Source organism: Xenia sp. Carnegie-2017, unplaced genomic scaffold (assembly GCF_021976095.1).
Source record: "Xenia sp. Carnegie-2017 unplaced genomic scaffold, XeniaSp_v1 HiC_scaffold_6, whole genome shotgun sequence".
NCBI classification, from domain to species: domain Eukaryota; kingdom Metazoa; phylum Cnidaria; class Anthozoa; order Malacalcyonacea; family Xeniidae; genus Xenia; species Xenia sp. Carnegie-2017.
The window spans coordinates 16,120,416-16,136,251 of record NW_025813526.1 but is presented as its reverse complement, the minus strand read 5'-3'; the positions used below and the strand labels follow the sequence as shown (position 1 = coordinate 16,136,251).

Here is a 15,836-nt window from a genome sequence, read left to right as displayed (position 1 = left end):
GTCTTGAACTGCAAGAGCAACCAAAAGATTCATAATGATGATAGACACAAACAGAAGAAACACAACAAAATAAACTATTCGCAGCGTTTTCAATGTATTGAACTAAGAGATATCATTTTCCACAAAACTTTCTTCCAAATTAAAGTCACCCATCATCAAGGAAATGGCAGTTAAAACAGTATGCCCAAAGATTTTGAATCTTTCTCTATCATTCATGATCACCGTAAATGCTTTTGCAAACGCTACCAAGAAGAATAACAGTAGGATCAATACATCTAGAGAAGAGAAAATTTACTTAAATATTTTTCTCAACTGAGGTGAACAGAAACAAAAAACTTTTAGTATCGACGAGTATCAAGATAGTATGTTTTTACAGACCACAAAATTTTAATCGTCATAACATTTAATTGTAAAGCTTACACAACTCAATCCAACACTTCCCGCATTGTTACCAAAAATTATTTTGATGTTTAAGTGATATGTAAACCATGCATAATGTGAATTCCATTCTTCTTATTGTATAAATCAGCACACTAATGTATGGAAATTGGGTGATATTTGTAACCAGATAAAGCCGTGTAGAAAACAATGCTATGGAACAGGCTTTACACTGAGAAATCGTCGAGGAAAGATGACTGTGTATATGTAGAGAACACATTCCAAAAGTTCATGTCGTCGATAAAGAAGTGCAATTTGTAAAGAACTAACTATAGAAAAAGAAAATTAAATTGTAATAAATCAGATATCACTAATACGTATACCAACTGACATTTTTGAAAAAACTATTAAATTGTTTTTGTCCAAAAACCGAACTAAAAACTTACGTGGGAAGGCGAAAAGTCAACTTAGCTTAGCTAATATTCACTCAAGAAAAGACTTTACGTATCTTTTTAATTACTTAAGATAATTTATAGAAAGAATAAAGAAGAAAATAATAAATGTTTTTTCATCCCACTTAACAAAGTTCCTTATTTTAACCATAGCCCGAAAAAAAACAAACGAACTGCCATTGCCATTGTCAAGGAGGCACTATCTATTGTTAGAAATAACAAACACATCGTAAGAAACTTTATTGTTGATTAGATGTATATGCGCTGGATTACCGTTGTCTTGGGATGTTTTCTCATAAACAGGAATGCAATTTGTTTTGTTAAAAATACTTTGTGTCGTGTTAGGAATGGTATATGTTGAACTATCATCTTTGTTTAAAAGCGTTGTCTTATAGCTGGGAATGCTAAATGCATAGAAGTTAAAAAATTGTAAAACACAAGATATATAAACAATTCAAGTGTGTAATACTTCCATGTGTTATTTCTCCACTTTTCTTCAAGATATTTCAATTAAACAGGATGAGAAAGACATTTGTAGCTTATATTATCCACCATCGCTTTGACAGCCATGTGTGCTAGGTTTACGTTTAGTAGACTTCATACTGCACTCTGCAGGTACAATAAAAGTTATAAAACATATTTATATGAAGATATTATTCTTTTTAGTGAATGGCACATTAAGGAACGATGTGAAGAAGAGAATAAAAACAGAGTGAACATACCTTTGCCACTAACTTGTAAACATATGAAGTCGTATTCAACTTTATAATCATCCCATTCTTGGACACCTGTGGAAATCATGCTGTTGCAAAGAGCTTGGTAAGCCACATCTGATATGTTTTTTGAAACCAAATTTGAAATCTGTACTTCAGGATAGTGAAAAGATTTTTCCAAAACCTGAAAACAAAAATCAAAGTTCTTAAATTGTAGTTTACTAAAGTTTATTAAAAGAATTGCGTTATAAGCAAGAGCTATTCTTGTTCAACGGATATACTGATAAAGTAACACTTTTTTACAATGTCAACTTAGGTATGAAATATATTTGCTTTGAAGAAAACACATGGTAAGTAAGATTACTCAAACCTATCGCCCTCTATTATGACACAATAGCATTATAGCGTCCTTTTGATCATCACTTTAAATGGCCAAATTCAAGCAGTTAATGAATTCATAATCGTTTTTAATGGCTGCCTTGTTGTCCTGTAAGCATTCCAAAACATCTTTCTTGTCATGTAAGGCAGTTTCCAGCAGTGCTGTCCGTTTATCTTTAGTCTTCCAGTTTATCATGGAATAATCATGTTCTAGCAATAATTTAACGACTTCGACAATTCAATCCTGTGCTGCGATATGAAGAGTAGTGGAGTCCTCCTGGTTCTTAAAATTGAACATAAAATTTGGTTGACATTTACTTTATTATATGGAAAAACATTTAAAAAAAGTGATGTATTTTTAAGAACAATCTCTTGTTGTTAACACTATTCTCTTGTTGTTATTGTATAAAACATTCACTAAATGGTTTTCATTGTTTAAAATTCCTTTTCCAAACTCTTAGAAAAGTTGCTCGAGTTTAGAAAAGCGGTACAATAGCACTCGCCTTTGGCTCACGTTTTGCGCACTTCACTTAACTCTTGCTTAGCTCCTGTGTGTTTGGATAAGGCAGTCGAAAAACAGTAACCGTTTAGTAAAGGTGAATTATTCTTTAGAATTATGATTTTCTTTAAAATAATTTCACTTGAGTATACTTTTTCAAATTTATTACAAGTACGCAAAAAAATTGTTCATAAAAATTGTTGTCTTTAAGTGGCTTAAATAAGATGAACCTAAATGCCTTTTCTAGCTTTATTTATGAATGAAAAAGTGACATACGCAATAAGTTAGCTACTTAAGAGAAACAGATGTGTTGCATTTAGACATAATTTTATTATAATTTTGTTGACTCATTAGCTTTTGTCGTCATTTTAGTAATGAGAGTTATTTCACTTTAATATTTAACATATATCGACGCCTTGTATATGTAAACAGCGTGCTGTTATGACAATTTAAATTTCCTAGTTTATGATGTCCATTGGATAAGAAATTTTTTTTATTTTTCAACGTTAAATGATAACTGAAAAATTGTTTCCTCCCTTTGATTCATTTGTTAAAATCCACCTATCACCAAAAACTTTTTTCTGAAATATTAGTACAAGGTGTAATGTTTAACGTATCCGTGAAGAAATCTTTTTAATTTGTTCAAATCATCTTTTTGCTATGTCGGTTGTAAGTTGCTTTTAAATGGACCCTGTCTGTCTTTGCAAAAATTTAGATTCTAGCAGAATTATCATATTATCGAAGGTATTTGGTATATATATCTTCTATTGACAAGTGCCTTGCATGAAGTCACAAAAGTAAGTTAATCAAGACTTTTCGAACGATAGGCACACTGTAAATTTTTAAGGTGTTAATTGAACACTAAAAAGCCGTGTTAAATTAAAAGGTACAGAATAACACCATTTCGGGTGTTATTTTCTTACTGGTGTTAAATTAACACCGAGTTTGGTGATAAAATAGCGCCTATTCTTGGTGTTATTATAGCACTTGTTAAAGTGATAATTTAGCCCTTAACGTCCGGTGTCAAAATGACACTTAAATTCGGTGTTATTTTGTAACTCCTTTTCTTATTGTTTTATGTAAGGCCAGTTAAACGCGCGACACAAAAATGCTGAGCATTAAATATATTTAAAAAAATCAAATGATTTATATGCCTGTATTCACACATATAAATATATACAAAACATAAAACATTCTATAAACAAGTCAATATATGAAACAAGTAAAGTTAAATGTATATATATAATTAAATATATAAAACATCTTAGAAATACTACTATATTATAATTTCTAAAGCCCCAAACTTTTCACAAACTTCTGAACTGAAACCATTTTCTTTGCATTTGCGGGCTTACCCATCAAAACTACTTCCAAAAGGGCATAAATGTTACAGGCCTTTGGTGTATACTCCACATTAAGTACATAAAATGTACCTAGAAGTAGTACTATAGACAATGAAATTTCTATACTTTTTTTGACAGATTTAAAAAAATTTGCCCTTCGGTAGCAATTACAAGGGGTCTAGACTCCCTAATTCTCCCGATCCAATTAGTCGTGGGTAGGTGGTGTTTGCTATTTCATCATCAGAAGAGTCATCTTCCTAAACAACAGCATAAACATAAACACAATTAGAATTATTAGGTCATTGAAAGTGAGACACAATATTGTCATGTCATGACAGCAGGGGCGGATCCAGCAATTTTCGTGACTGATGCACCACTGCGAGTGCCAAAGGCTCTAGCTCTGTAGAGGGGTCTGGGAGGATGCCCCACGGAAAATTTTATATTTTAGACCGTCGGAAATGCGATTTCCTGCGTTTTGACAACAGAACTTGGCTTTACTTAGTTTGTAAGCTTTTTGCAAATTTCAATGATATAAAATCTAAAATTCCACTAACTTTTTAACATTTGCATTACTATTATCAGATTTATCAAGTTTCATACCTTCGTCAAAACTTACAATCAGGAAGGCATCATTCCAATCCACGAGTGATTTTGAAAAGGTAGAAGCATCGCACATTTTTTGTCGTGAAACGCAAAGAAACCTTTTATATCCCACAAATGAAGCACAAGTTTTTGACCATTAATCACACTTGATACCACTCGTCCAACAACAGAAAAATATACGTAGATATAGCAAAGAAATGTTCACGATGTAATCATCGTACCAAAGGCAGGCAACAAGTAATGATAAATGTTATTCTTCTCCTTTCGTTGATAATATCACTCGTCCAACAGCAGAAAAAGATACGTAGATATAGCAAAGAAATGTTCACGATGTAATCATCGTACCAAAGGCAGGTAACAAGTAATGATAAATGTTATTCTTCTTCTTTCATTGATAATACCTCTCCTCCAACAAGAGCAGAAAAAGATACGTAGATATAGCAAAGAAATGTTCACGATGTAATCATCGTACCAAAGGCAGGTAACAAGTAATGATAAATGTTATTCTTCTTCTTTCATTGATAATACCTCTCCTCCAACAAGAGCAGAAGAAGATACGTAGATATAGCAAAGAAATGTTCACGATGTAATCATCGTACCAAAGGCAGGCAACAAGTAATGATAAATGTTATTCTTCTTCTTTCATTGGTAATATCTCTCCTCCAACAGCAGAAAAAGATACGTAGATATAGCAAAGAAATGTTCACGATGTAATCATCGTACCAAAGGCAGGCAACAAGTAATGATAAATGTTATTCTTCTTCTTTCGTTGATAATATCACTCGTCCAACAGCAGAAAAAGATACGTAGATATAGCAAAGAAATGTTCACGATGTAATCATCGTACCAAAGGCAGGTAACAAGTAATGATAAATGTTATTCTTCTTCTTTCATTGATAATACCTCTCCTCCAACAAGAGCAGAAAAAGATACGTAGATATAGCAAAGAAATGTTCACGATGTAATCATCGTACCAAAGGCAGGTAACAAGTAATGATAAATGTTATTCTTCTTCTTTCATTGATAATACCTCTCCTCCAACAAGAGCAGAAAAGATACGTAGATATAGCAAAGAAATGTTCACGATGTAATCATCGTACCAAAGGCAGGCAACAAGTAATGATAAATGTTATTCTTCTTCTTTCATTGGTAATATCTCTCCTCCAACAGCAGAAAAAGATACGTAGATATAGCAAAGAAATGTTCACGATGTAATCATCGTACCAAAGGCAGGTAACAAGTAATGATAAATGTTATTCTTCTTCTTTCATTGATAATATCATTCCTCCAACAGCAGAAAAAGACACGTAGATATAGCAAAGAAATGTTCACGCAGTTACCATCACCTCTAGTTCCACACAAGCAATAAAAATTAGAAAGTCTATTGAATAAAATCACTATTGACTCTATGTTGATAAAGAAAAGCCTTTTAGGGGAACATTCATCAAGCCTTAAAGTGTAATTTTTTGGGTTGCCTTTAACAATCCATAAATATTTTTTAGATAATTGAATCTAAGCATGGTAATGCCAGTGCTATACTTTCCCAACCAAATTCATGAGACCAGCTTTCAAGGGAGTATAAGTATGTACATAATAGCTAATACTATGTGCCCTCCTAGCTTTAATCAAAGTGCAATGGTGAGGACTTCTATACATAAGGAGCAGGATACACATATGCACATATGCAAAAATAAAATATGGTGATGTAATATACAATGAAATATGTTAAAGAATTACAATATAGAACTGTTGCTCTAATATCTTTATGTATAGTGGGTAATTTTGAGATAATAATAATCATGTAAAGACAATACAGTAACATGAAATCTATGTAAATGAAATGCTTTGCTGTGTACCCACCCTTTTGTGATCATAATGTTTTATGGTAAATTTAGAAATTTGGCACACTGTGCATGATTGTAAATGAGAGCATACACTCAAAAAAACATCATCTGGTAAACTCAAGATTCCAGTTATAACAGCAACAGAGAAGATTCAAAGCAATATTTCAACTTCATATGAAAGTCATTATCAAGCTAGGTGTGGAAGAAATAATAAGGAATTGTTGTGGCTGAAATAATATGTAATTACAGTTTTCTTTGCTAAATTTCAGGGAATTGACAATATTAGGCATGCAATTTGAAAATGAAAAACTCTAATGAATAACATGGTTGGTCCAGCATAGCTCTTACATTCAACACATTGCATAGCTCAGAAAGTTAGTATTAATAAACAAGCAAAATGTATGAAAAATGTGCCCTCTCTGTCTGTCACATTGAGCACATATTACAACATATTACATGGAATATTTATAAATCTATGAAATATCCTGAAGTAATGTCATATTAAATTATTATCTCCAGTATTTTTATGTATATTAAGTAACTTTGAAATCACAATATCCATGTGAGCACAATTAGAGTGGAGATTTCTCCAGGAAGTTCGTAAGACTTCTACCAGTGACTTTAATCCGAAGAAATCTCAAGTATAAATATGCAGGATTACCCAAATTCAAACATGTAGTAGTGAATAAAATGTTTTGTGATCTTATGTTATATGACACTTTATAAACTTGGCACAACAACATGCATAATTATGTGCACACTAGTTATGGCATAAATCCAGAGCATTGCCTTATACTAATGGCTAAATTTCATTGAGCCAACAATATTGGACATGGAGTTTGAAAATTGACATTGTAAAATACAATACAGTAAATTTCCATTTAATAGATTAATGCAGGTCAGGATGCTTTGAAATTTGAATAAATGCAACAGGAATAAACACCCCATGTGCCCCTTCCCATCATATTCCTAACATTAAAGAGAGTAAGCCATAAGCATTACAGAAATACAAGTATAGACCTATAGCTATGCATTACAATGTCAAGCATAGTAAGCAGTAAGCACTTCAAGCTACTTACTTTAAAGCCCGCCAATTATCTCCCATATGCTAAGGGATAAGCAACTCTGCGTTAAGATCTCTCGCCAGCTTTCCTTTCGAAACAGGTCTGTTTTAGTCGGAATGGCAGCAGAGACTTTTGCTTCATAATCCTTTCTTACAGACGAAATCTCGCTGGTTTTACTGTCTTGAATCAATGAGCCAAGATCGTATATATGCCTACTTTCAGCTTTATGACTTCAAGATATAAATAAGCCAAACGCCATGGTCATGTAATTATAATTTTGAAGGTTTTAAGATTTATAACGCTGGCTCAAGTACACCAGTCAGAATGAAATTTTGGTGTTCGTGGGCTTAAGTGCAACAGTCAGCAGCGATTTCCCACCGTGACGTAGGCTAAAAAACAATGAAATTCGTGACGTTTAGGTGGTTCACTCGGCCAAAGAGACTCGGGACTGTTGCACCAACTGGTGCACTTTTTCCCCACCGTGACGTAGTGATTCACTAGAGAGCTTAAGCAACAACGTTTTATCCGACAACGGCGTCGTGAGACATCGCGAAAGACTGGGACGAGCATGACGTTCCCGCGTATATTTAAAACAGTTAAGCAAAGTTCGTAATAGAAAGCGGCGGTAGAAAGTGAACTCTTTTTCATGTCTTCGTTTAAAACAATACGAAACTTTTGTCTTGTGCTTTTTGAAGAAGGTTACATTACAGAATATGAATTGATCATATTGTACAAGGCATATAAATCAAGGAACCCAGAGCTTCCATTCAAAAATTATGAGCCATTTTGTTTAGATAATCTAAGTGAGGATGAATGTAAAGTAGAATTCCGAGCCAACAAACACGATTTGATTTTCCTCCAACAAAATCTTAGAATCCCTGAAATAGTCAAGTGTCCACAAAGGACAACATGTTCAGGACTGGAGGGGCTATGCATTCTTTTAAATCGTCTTGCTTACCCTTGTCGATTTTCAGACATGATTGGCAGATTTGGGCGACCAGTTCCTGAGTTGTGTATGATTGCAAATACCATCATTGACTTTATTTATAATTATCATAAGCGAAAAATTACAGAATGGAACCATGATCTTTTAAGCCCAGAAAATCTACAGGTTTATGCCAATGCCATCCATGAAAAAGGAGCACCTTATGAAAATTGCTTTGGCTTTATTGATGGAACGGTCAGACCAATTTCACGGCCAACAAAACATCAGCGAATTGTTTACAATGGCCATAAAAGAGTTCACTCTTTGAAGTTCCAGGGTGTGGCATTGCCAAATGGTTTGATTGCACATATTTTTGGTCCAGTTGGTATGCTTATATTATTTAAATGAAAATATTATTGTACACACTATATTGTACAAGCAAAAACAGTCTATAACTCAGGCAAATACTTTCTATATTACAGAAGGAAAAAAACATGATGCTGGTATGCTGGCTGACTCAAACTTCCTTCAAGACCTGGAACAAAATGCTTTTTCTGTGGATGGGAGACCATTATGCATATATGGGGATCCTGCTTATCCACAGAGGATTCATCTACAAGCTCCTTTTCGGCATGGGGTAATCACAGACAGAATGAAAGAATTCAACAAGCAAATGAGTTCAGTTAGAGTGTCTGTGGAATGGTTATTTGGAGATGTGATCAACTCATTCCGGTTCATGGACTTCAAAAAAAACCTCAAAATAGGGCTAAGTAGTGTTGGGAAAGCATATATTGTCTGTGCATTGTTAAGAAATTCACTCACTTGCATGTATGGAAATATAACATCCAAGTTTTTTCAGTTAGATCCTCCAGCCTTGGAGAATTACTTTATAACTAATTAATGAATGCCAAAATGACTCATTATTAAACACACAAACAATTAGCAAGTATGTAACTTGTTATGTAAATACTGACAAGCGTAAGTGAGAAAGTTATTATAATTCAAATAACAAAACATTAAAAGTCCATAGTTACACAGATTGGTAAAACACAACAGTTAAGAATTCTTTCCTTGTAAGTGACAACACAATCTTACTTGGTTGTGAACCTCTGAATAATGTCAAGAAATGCTGTTGACAATTGCTGTTGTTGCTGAAGAAGTAAAGCTTGGCTCTCCATCATTTTTAGATTTTGTTGTTGCATCATTTTTAAGACTTCTGTTTGTTGTGTAGCTGCTTGGGTACTCAATTGATTTTGTATTTCTTGCTCATTTCGCTTTACTTCTAGTTCTGCACGACGGATTTCAATTTCCTTGCTTGATCTTTCTCTCAAATATTCGACTAATTCACAACTTCCGCGGGGCTAGATTATAGAATACCCGTCCACTTACTACAAATCCAATTTTTAATGGATACGCGGATGCGCGGTCAGCAGTTAACAGTGCGGGCTGCGGTTTGTAGTCCATACACGGTTATGCGGTCAGTGATAATTAAATACAAGAAAATTCAACGTCACTGCGAAGTCAATTTATAGTGGATATGCGGATATGCAGTCATCAAAATCTTATATTTAATTTTTAACATAGGCAGAGCCATATATACAGGCCAAGAATATAAATGGCTATTCAACAGGCTTTACATACAACACGCCATCTGGAAACTTATATATATATTTTCTTTAAATTGACTTGATGTTGCTGAATTTCTAATCGCTTCAACTTTAACGTATATTTACATCTTACAATCTTATTCTTTTATTCTTTCATTCAAAGTTCCCATATATCTTCTTAGCATCTTCCAAAAAAACTTCGAATAAGTCTTTGCCTTTATTTTCGTATCTCCACAGAAACTCTGCCAGATACGACGAGAATATATATTTTCGTATGCCAAATGGTGGAAACTTTACCTTGGCCTGGCGCCAATGTCCTTCAATTTTATTTGTGTGATCTCCATTTTTGTTCACGAATTCCACTGAATGGTTCACTTGCAAGTGCTTGTAACCGTGTTTCTCTACCTTTAAATAAGCCTTCCAACAGTCCGATATTATTGTCGTGCCTTTTTCTATAACTGTTTCAATTATCGGCAACAGCGTTCTCTCACTCCTGTCTTCTACTGCAAACATAAAACTCTTTCTACTGCCCTCTTCTATACCCCCAAATACCCATTGTCCTTCTACCCTATGTCCTCTATGATATTTTCGTTTCCCAAATTTGCTCTCATCAATTTGCACCCTTACACCTGGACCACCAATTTTTTCTCTGCATTCAAAATAGTTCAACTCGCAAATTTCCCTACAAAAACGGTCCCAATCAACTACTGTATTTCCACTAACATCTACCTCAAATCTCATTGTTTCCTGTTTAACATCTCTACACCACCAATATGTCAACTTGAAAACTTCTTCCAACGTTAAATTACTGCCCTCAAACCAACTACCTTTCCGAATAGATAACTCAATCTTATGTCGCTTACCTCCTATTTGCTTTCTACATTCCCATTTACAACCGTCCGACCTATCATCACACTCGACCAATTTCATAACGCTATCACAACGAGGGCATAGCCGATTACTAGCGATCAACTTCCTTTCCATTAGCCAACTTATCACACAATTTCTACTGGTAAGTACGCCGTCTTTAAGCTTGTCGTATGTCCAATAAACATTTCCTTGGTTTGCTTTTCGTTGATAACTTCCTATCCATTCGCCGCATTGCGTTGCAACACTTTCGCATTGTAGCAATGATAAATCTGTTTGAATTTCTTTTGCTTTTCCCTTCCTTGCCGCTACTTGAATCCCAACATTTTTCTTTTCCTCAGCGCCATACATTTTGCGTATTATGCTGCTTATTGCTGGCTATTTCCTTTGCTAGCATTTGTAGGCAACAATCATATTACAAATTATATGACGCTCCTATTACATAACTTCCTTAAATGAGTCATTATTCAACTACCTGTTAAAGTTATTCAAAACATCGCCTCACACATTGCAAAATTCCTATGATACACTAACTATCCAATGGTATCGAAAAACAACAAAATTCTTTGATGAAATTTTAAATTTGGAGAGTTTTTGAAAGCGCATTTATTATTACATTGCCTATCGCTATTCTTGTTGTACAGAATGGGTGGGGTGATATTCCCTTCACACGTTTCGAAAATTATACTATCCACAGTTCATACCACCAAATTGTTGAAAAAAGACTCCAGCTTTCAAGATTAATTGACGGGAATGCTTTCTACAATATTCCTTCATAACCGAAAGAAATGCCTCGTTCTTAAACAAAAGAAATGCCTCGTTCTTTAATGCCTCGTTCTGTAATGCGAAAGAAATGCCTCGTTCTTATGCCTCGTTCTTTAAACTCGTCACTGCGTATCCACGTATCCGCGTATCCACTAATAAACATAGCTTCAACTAACTTTCTTTATATAGGTACTAGTCCTCTTATCTTATGCCTCGTTCTTTAAACTCGTCACTGCGTATCCACGTATCCGCGTATCCACTAAAAAACATAGCTTCAACTATCTTTCTTTATATAGGTACTAGTCCTCTTATCTTATGCCTCGTTCTTTAAACTCGTCACTGCGTATCCACGTATCCGCGTATCCACTAAAACATAGCTTCAACTAACTTTGTTTATATAGGTACAAGTCCTCTTATCTTATGCCTCGTTCTTTAAATCACTGCGTATCCACGTATCCGCGTATCCACTAAAAAACATAGCTTCAACTAACTTTCTTTATATAGGTACTAGTCCTCTTATCTTATGCCTCGTTAAACTCGTCACTGGTATCCACGTATCCGCGTATCCACTAAAAACATAGCTTCAACTAACTTTCTTTATATAGGTACTAGTCCTCTTATCTTATGCCTCGTTCTTTAAACTCGTCACTGCGTATCCACGTATCCGCGTATCCACTAAAAACATAGCTTCAACTATCTTTCTTTATATAGGTACTAGTCCTCTTATCTTATGCCTCGTTCTTTAAACTCGTCACTGCGTATCCACGTATCCGCGTATCCACTAAAAACATAGCTTCAACTAACTTTGTTTATATAGGTACTAGTCCTCTTATCTTATGCCTCGTTCTTTAAATCACTGCGTATCCACGTATCCGCGTATCCACTAAAAAACATAGCTTCAACTAACTTTCTTTATATAGGTACTAGTCCTCTTATCTTATGCCTCGTTCTTTAAACTCGTCACTGAGTATCCACGTATCCGCGTATCCACTAAAAAACATAGCTTCAACTAACTTTCTTTATATAGGTACTAGTCCTCTTATCTTATGCATCGTTCTTTAAACTCGTCACTGCGTATCCACGTATCCGCGTATCCACTAAAAACATAGCTTCAACTAACTTTCTTTATATAGGTACTAGTCCTCTTATCTTATGCCTCGTTCTTTAAACTCGTCACTGCGTATCCACGTATCCGCGTATCCACTAAAAACATAGCTTCAACTAACTTTCTTTATATAGGTACTAGTCCTCTTATCTTATGCCTCGTTCTTTAAACTCGTCACTGCGTATCCACGTATCCGCGTATCCACTAAAAACATAGCTTCAACTATCTTTCTTTATATAGGTACTAGTCCTCTTATCTTATGCCTCGTTCTTTAAACTCGTCACTGCGTATCCACGTATCCGCGTATCCACTAAAAACATAGCTTCAACTAACTTTCTTTATATAGGTACTAGTCCTCTTATCTTATGCCTCGTTCTTTAAACTCGTCACTGGTATCCACGTATCCGCGTATCCACTAAAAACATAGCTTCAACTAACTTTCTTTATATAGGTACTAGTCCTCTTATCTTATGCATCGTTCTTTAAACTCGTCACTGCGTATCCACGTATCCGCGTATCCACTAAAAAACATAGCTTCAACTAACTTTCTTTATATAGGTACTAGTCCTCTTATCTTATGCCTCGTTCTTTAAACTCGTCACTGCGTATCCACGTATCCGCGTATCCACTAAAAACATAGCTTCAACTAACTTTCTTTATATAGGTACTAGTCCTCTTATCTTATGCCTCGTTCTTTAAACTCGTCACTGCGTATCCACGTATCCGCGTATCCACTAATAAACATAGCTTCAACTATCTTTCTTTATATAGGTACTAGTCCTCTTATCTTATGCCTCGTTCTTTAAACTCGTCACTGCGTATCCACGTATCCGCGTATCCACTAAAACATAGCTTCAACAACTAACTTTATATAGGTACTAGTCCTCTTATCTTATGCCTCGTTCTTTAAATCACTGCGTATCCACGTATCCGCGTATCCACTAAAAAACATAGCGTCAACTAACTTTCTTTATATAGGTACTAGTCCTCTTATCTTATGCCTCGTTCTTTAAACTCGTCACTGCGTATCCACGTATCCGCGTATCCACTAAAATCATAGCTTCAACTAACTTTCTTTATATAGGTACTAGTCCTCTTATCTTATGCCTCGTTCTTTAAACTCGTCACTGCGTATCCACGTATCCGCGTATCCACTAAAAAACATAGCTTCAACTAACTTTCTTTATATAGGTACTAGTCCTCTTATCTTATGCCTCGTTCTTTAAATCACTGCGTATCCACGTATCCGCGTATCCACTAAAAAACATAGCTTCAACTAACTTTCTTTATATAGGTACTAGTCCTCTTATCTTATGCCTCGTTCTTTAAACTCGTCACTGCGTATCCACGTATCCGCGTATCCACTAAAAACATAGCTTCAACTAACTTTCTTTATATAGGTACTAGTCCTCTTATCTTATGCCTCGTTCTTTAAATCACTGCGTATCCACGTATCCGCGTATCCACTAAAAAACATAGCTTCAACTAACTTTCTTTATATAGGTACTAGTCCTCTTATCTTATGCCTCGTTCTTTAAACTCGTCACTGCGTATCCACGTATCCGCGTATCCACTAAAAAACATAGCTTCAACTAACTTTCTTTATATAGGTACTAGTCCTCTTATCTTATGCCTCGTTCTTTAAATCACTGCGTATCCACGTATCCGCGTATCCACTAAAAACATAAATTCAACTAACTTTCTTTATATAGGTACTAGTCTTCTTATCTTATGCCTCGTTCTTTAAACTCGTCACTGCGTATCCGCGTATCCACTAAAAAACATAGCTTCAACTATCTTTCTTTATATAGGTAATAGTCCTCTTATCTTATGCCTCGTTCTTTAAACTCGTCCTCTTATCTTATGCCTCGTTCTTTAAACTCGTCCTCTTATCTTATGCCTCGTTCTTTAAACTCGTCACTGCGTATCCACGTATCCGCAGAATTAAAAGGGTGCCTTTAGAAATTGGACGGGTATTCTATAATTGCTCCTTCCGCGGCGTACTTTTTTAAACTTAACATCTGAGTTTTGCCCATCAGATTTTCTCTTGCTTGTTTCGCCCATTCGTTCCAAGGCTGTCATCCTTATATCAATAGCATTTGCATTTTCCTTTTGCTTTTGAACTGATGCTACCTCAAGGAAGCTGTCCTCTTTTTGGCACAACTCTTCAATCAAACTTTCTTTCTCCGACAGTTCGTCGATATCAATGCCACTTGCCCTTTCTTCTTCGCGCATCTTCTGCTTGAACTTAGCTTTTAAAAGACTCCACCGGTCTCGAACACTTCTTTTGTCTTTTAAAGTAAAGACTGGCGCTTCCGTTTTATTTAAGTTTTCGACAATAGAATCCCATACTAATCCCCGATTGGGGCTTCCCTTTTTGTATTGGAACAGATCACTAACCATCATTTCTCTCATCAACAATAAATCGTGCTCATCTGTCCACTCCATTTTCTTTGAATTGTCCGCCATATTAATTTTAGAGAGGTTTTAGAGGCAACCTTGAAACATGTATTTTCACGTCGGCGCGGAGGCCCGACGGCGTAAACAAAATACATACAACGCAGAACGGAAATAAAAACAACTTCCTCTTGCCGTTGCCGTCCAGTAAAACGTAGTTGCTTAAGCTCTCTACTATCTAGCCACCGTGACGTAGTAATACAAGTTCAGCTCAGTGTAGCTGGATGATGAAACAAATTTTCGCTAAAAATGTCGACACATAAAAACGCCATATTTAGCGACGCATTTTTTAACAATGCGGCTGTAATCAATATGATACTCACATGTAAACAATCTACGAAGGCTTTTAACAATATTTCTCAATGATCAATGTACATCTGTTGTCAATGTATTGTCAGTGTTAAGGTATTTAAAGCATTTAGAAACTATAAACGTTCCAATCTGATATATTTCTTGCATTTTGCTCATATTGATTGTAAGTTATAATGTTGTGAAATATTCAATTTTATGACTGATGCACTCGCATCAGTTGCACCACCCTGGATCCGCCCCTGTCATGACAGTAATATAATTGTGTTTTTATTAAGGCATACATAATATTTGCATCATCAAATATTATATAAAGGTCTATAGATCTGTAGTTGAGAAACATACAGTGAGGCCTCCCCATTGAGTTTTTTGTTGTATTACGCATAGCTTACTGCTCATTTGATGGCCGTAGTGGAACCAGTAAATTGCATAATCTACAATTAGAAATGAGGAAATTGTTAATGGCTGCTATTATACTAAATGAACATACAGCAGTAAATTGCGAAACAAAGTGGACCAACTATATA

General features: G+C 35.2%; 2 protein-coding genes across 2 annotated transcripts; one reads left to right on the top strand and one right to left on the bottom strand.

Annotated features, from left to right (window-relative positions):
• The first annotated feature begins 7,777 nt into the window (after positions 1-7,777).
• On the top strand, positions 7,778-9,100 carry LOC124457185. The gene is made up of 2 exons (XM_047007469.1): positions 7,778-8,584; positions 8,682-9,100. The coding sequence occupies exons 1-2, from the start codon at positions 7,921-7,923 to the stop codon at positions 9,098-9,100; spliced, it is 1,083 nt and encodes a 360-aa protein (XP_046863425.1). The 5' UTR covers positions 7,778-7,920.
• A 78-nt stretch (positions 9,101-9,178) lies between these two features.
• LOC124457184 lies at positions 9,179-15,109 on the bottom strand. The gene is made up of 2 exons (XM_047007468.1): positions 14,548-15,109; positions 9,179-9,560 (listed from the first exon to the last, which is right to left on the bottom strand). The coding sequence occupies exons 1-2, from the start codon at positions 15,010-15,012 to the stop codon at positions 9,291-9,293; spliced, it is 735 nt and encodes a 244-aa protein (XP_046863424.1). The 5' UTR covers positions 15,013-15,109; the 3' UTR covers positions 9,179-9,290.
• Positions 15,110-15,836: the final 727 nt, after the last annotated feature.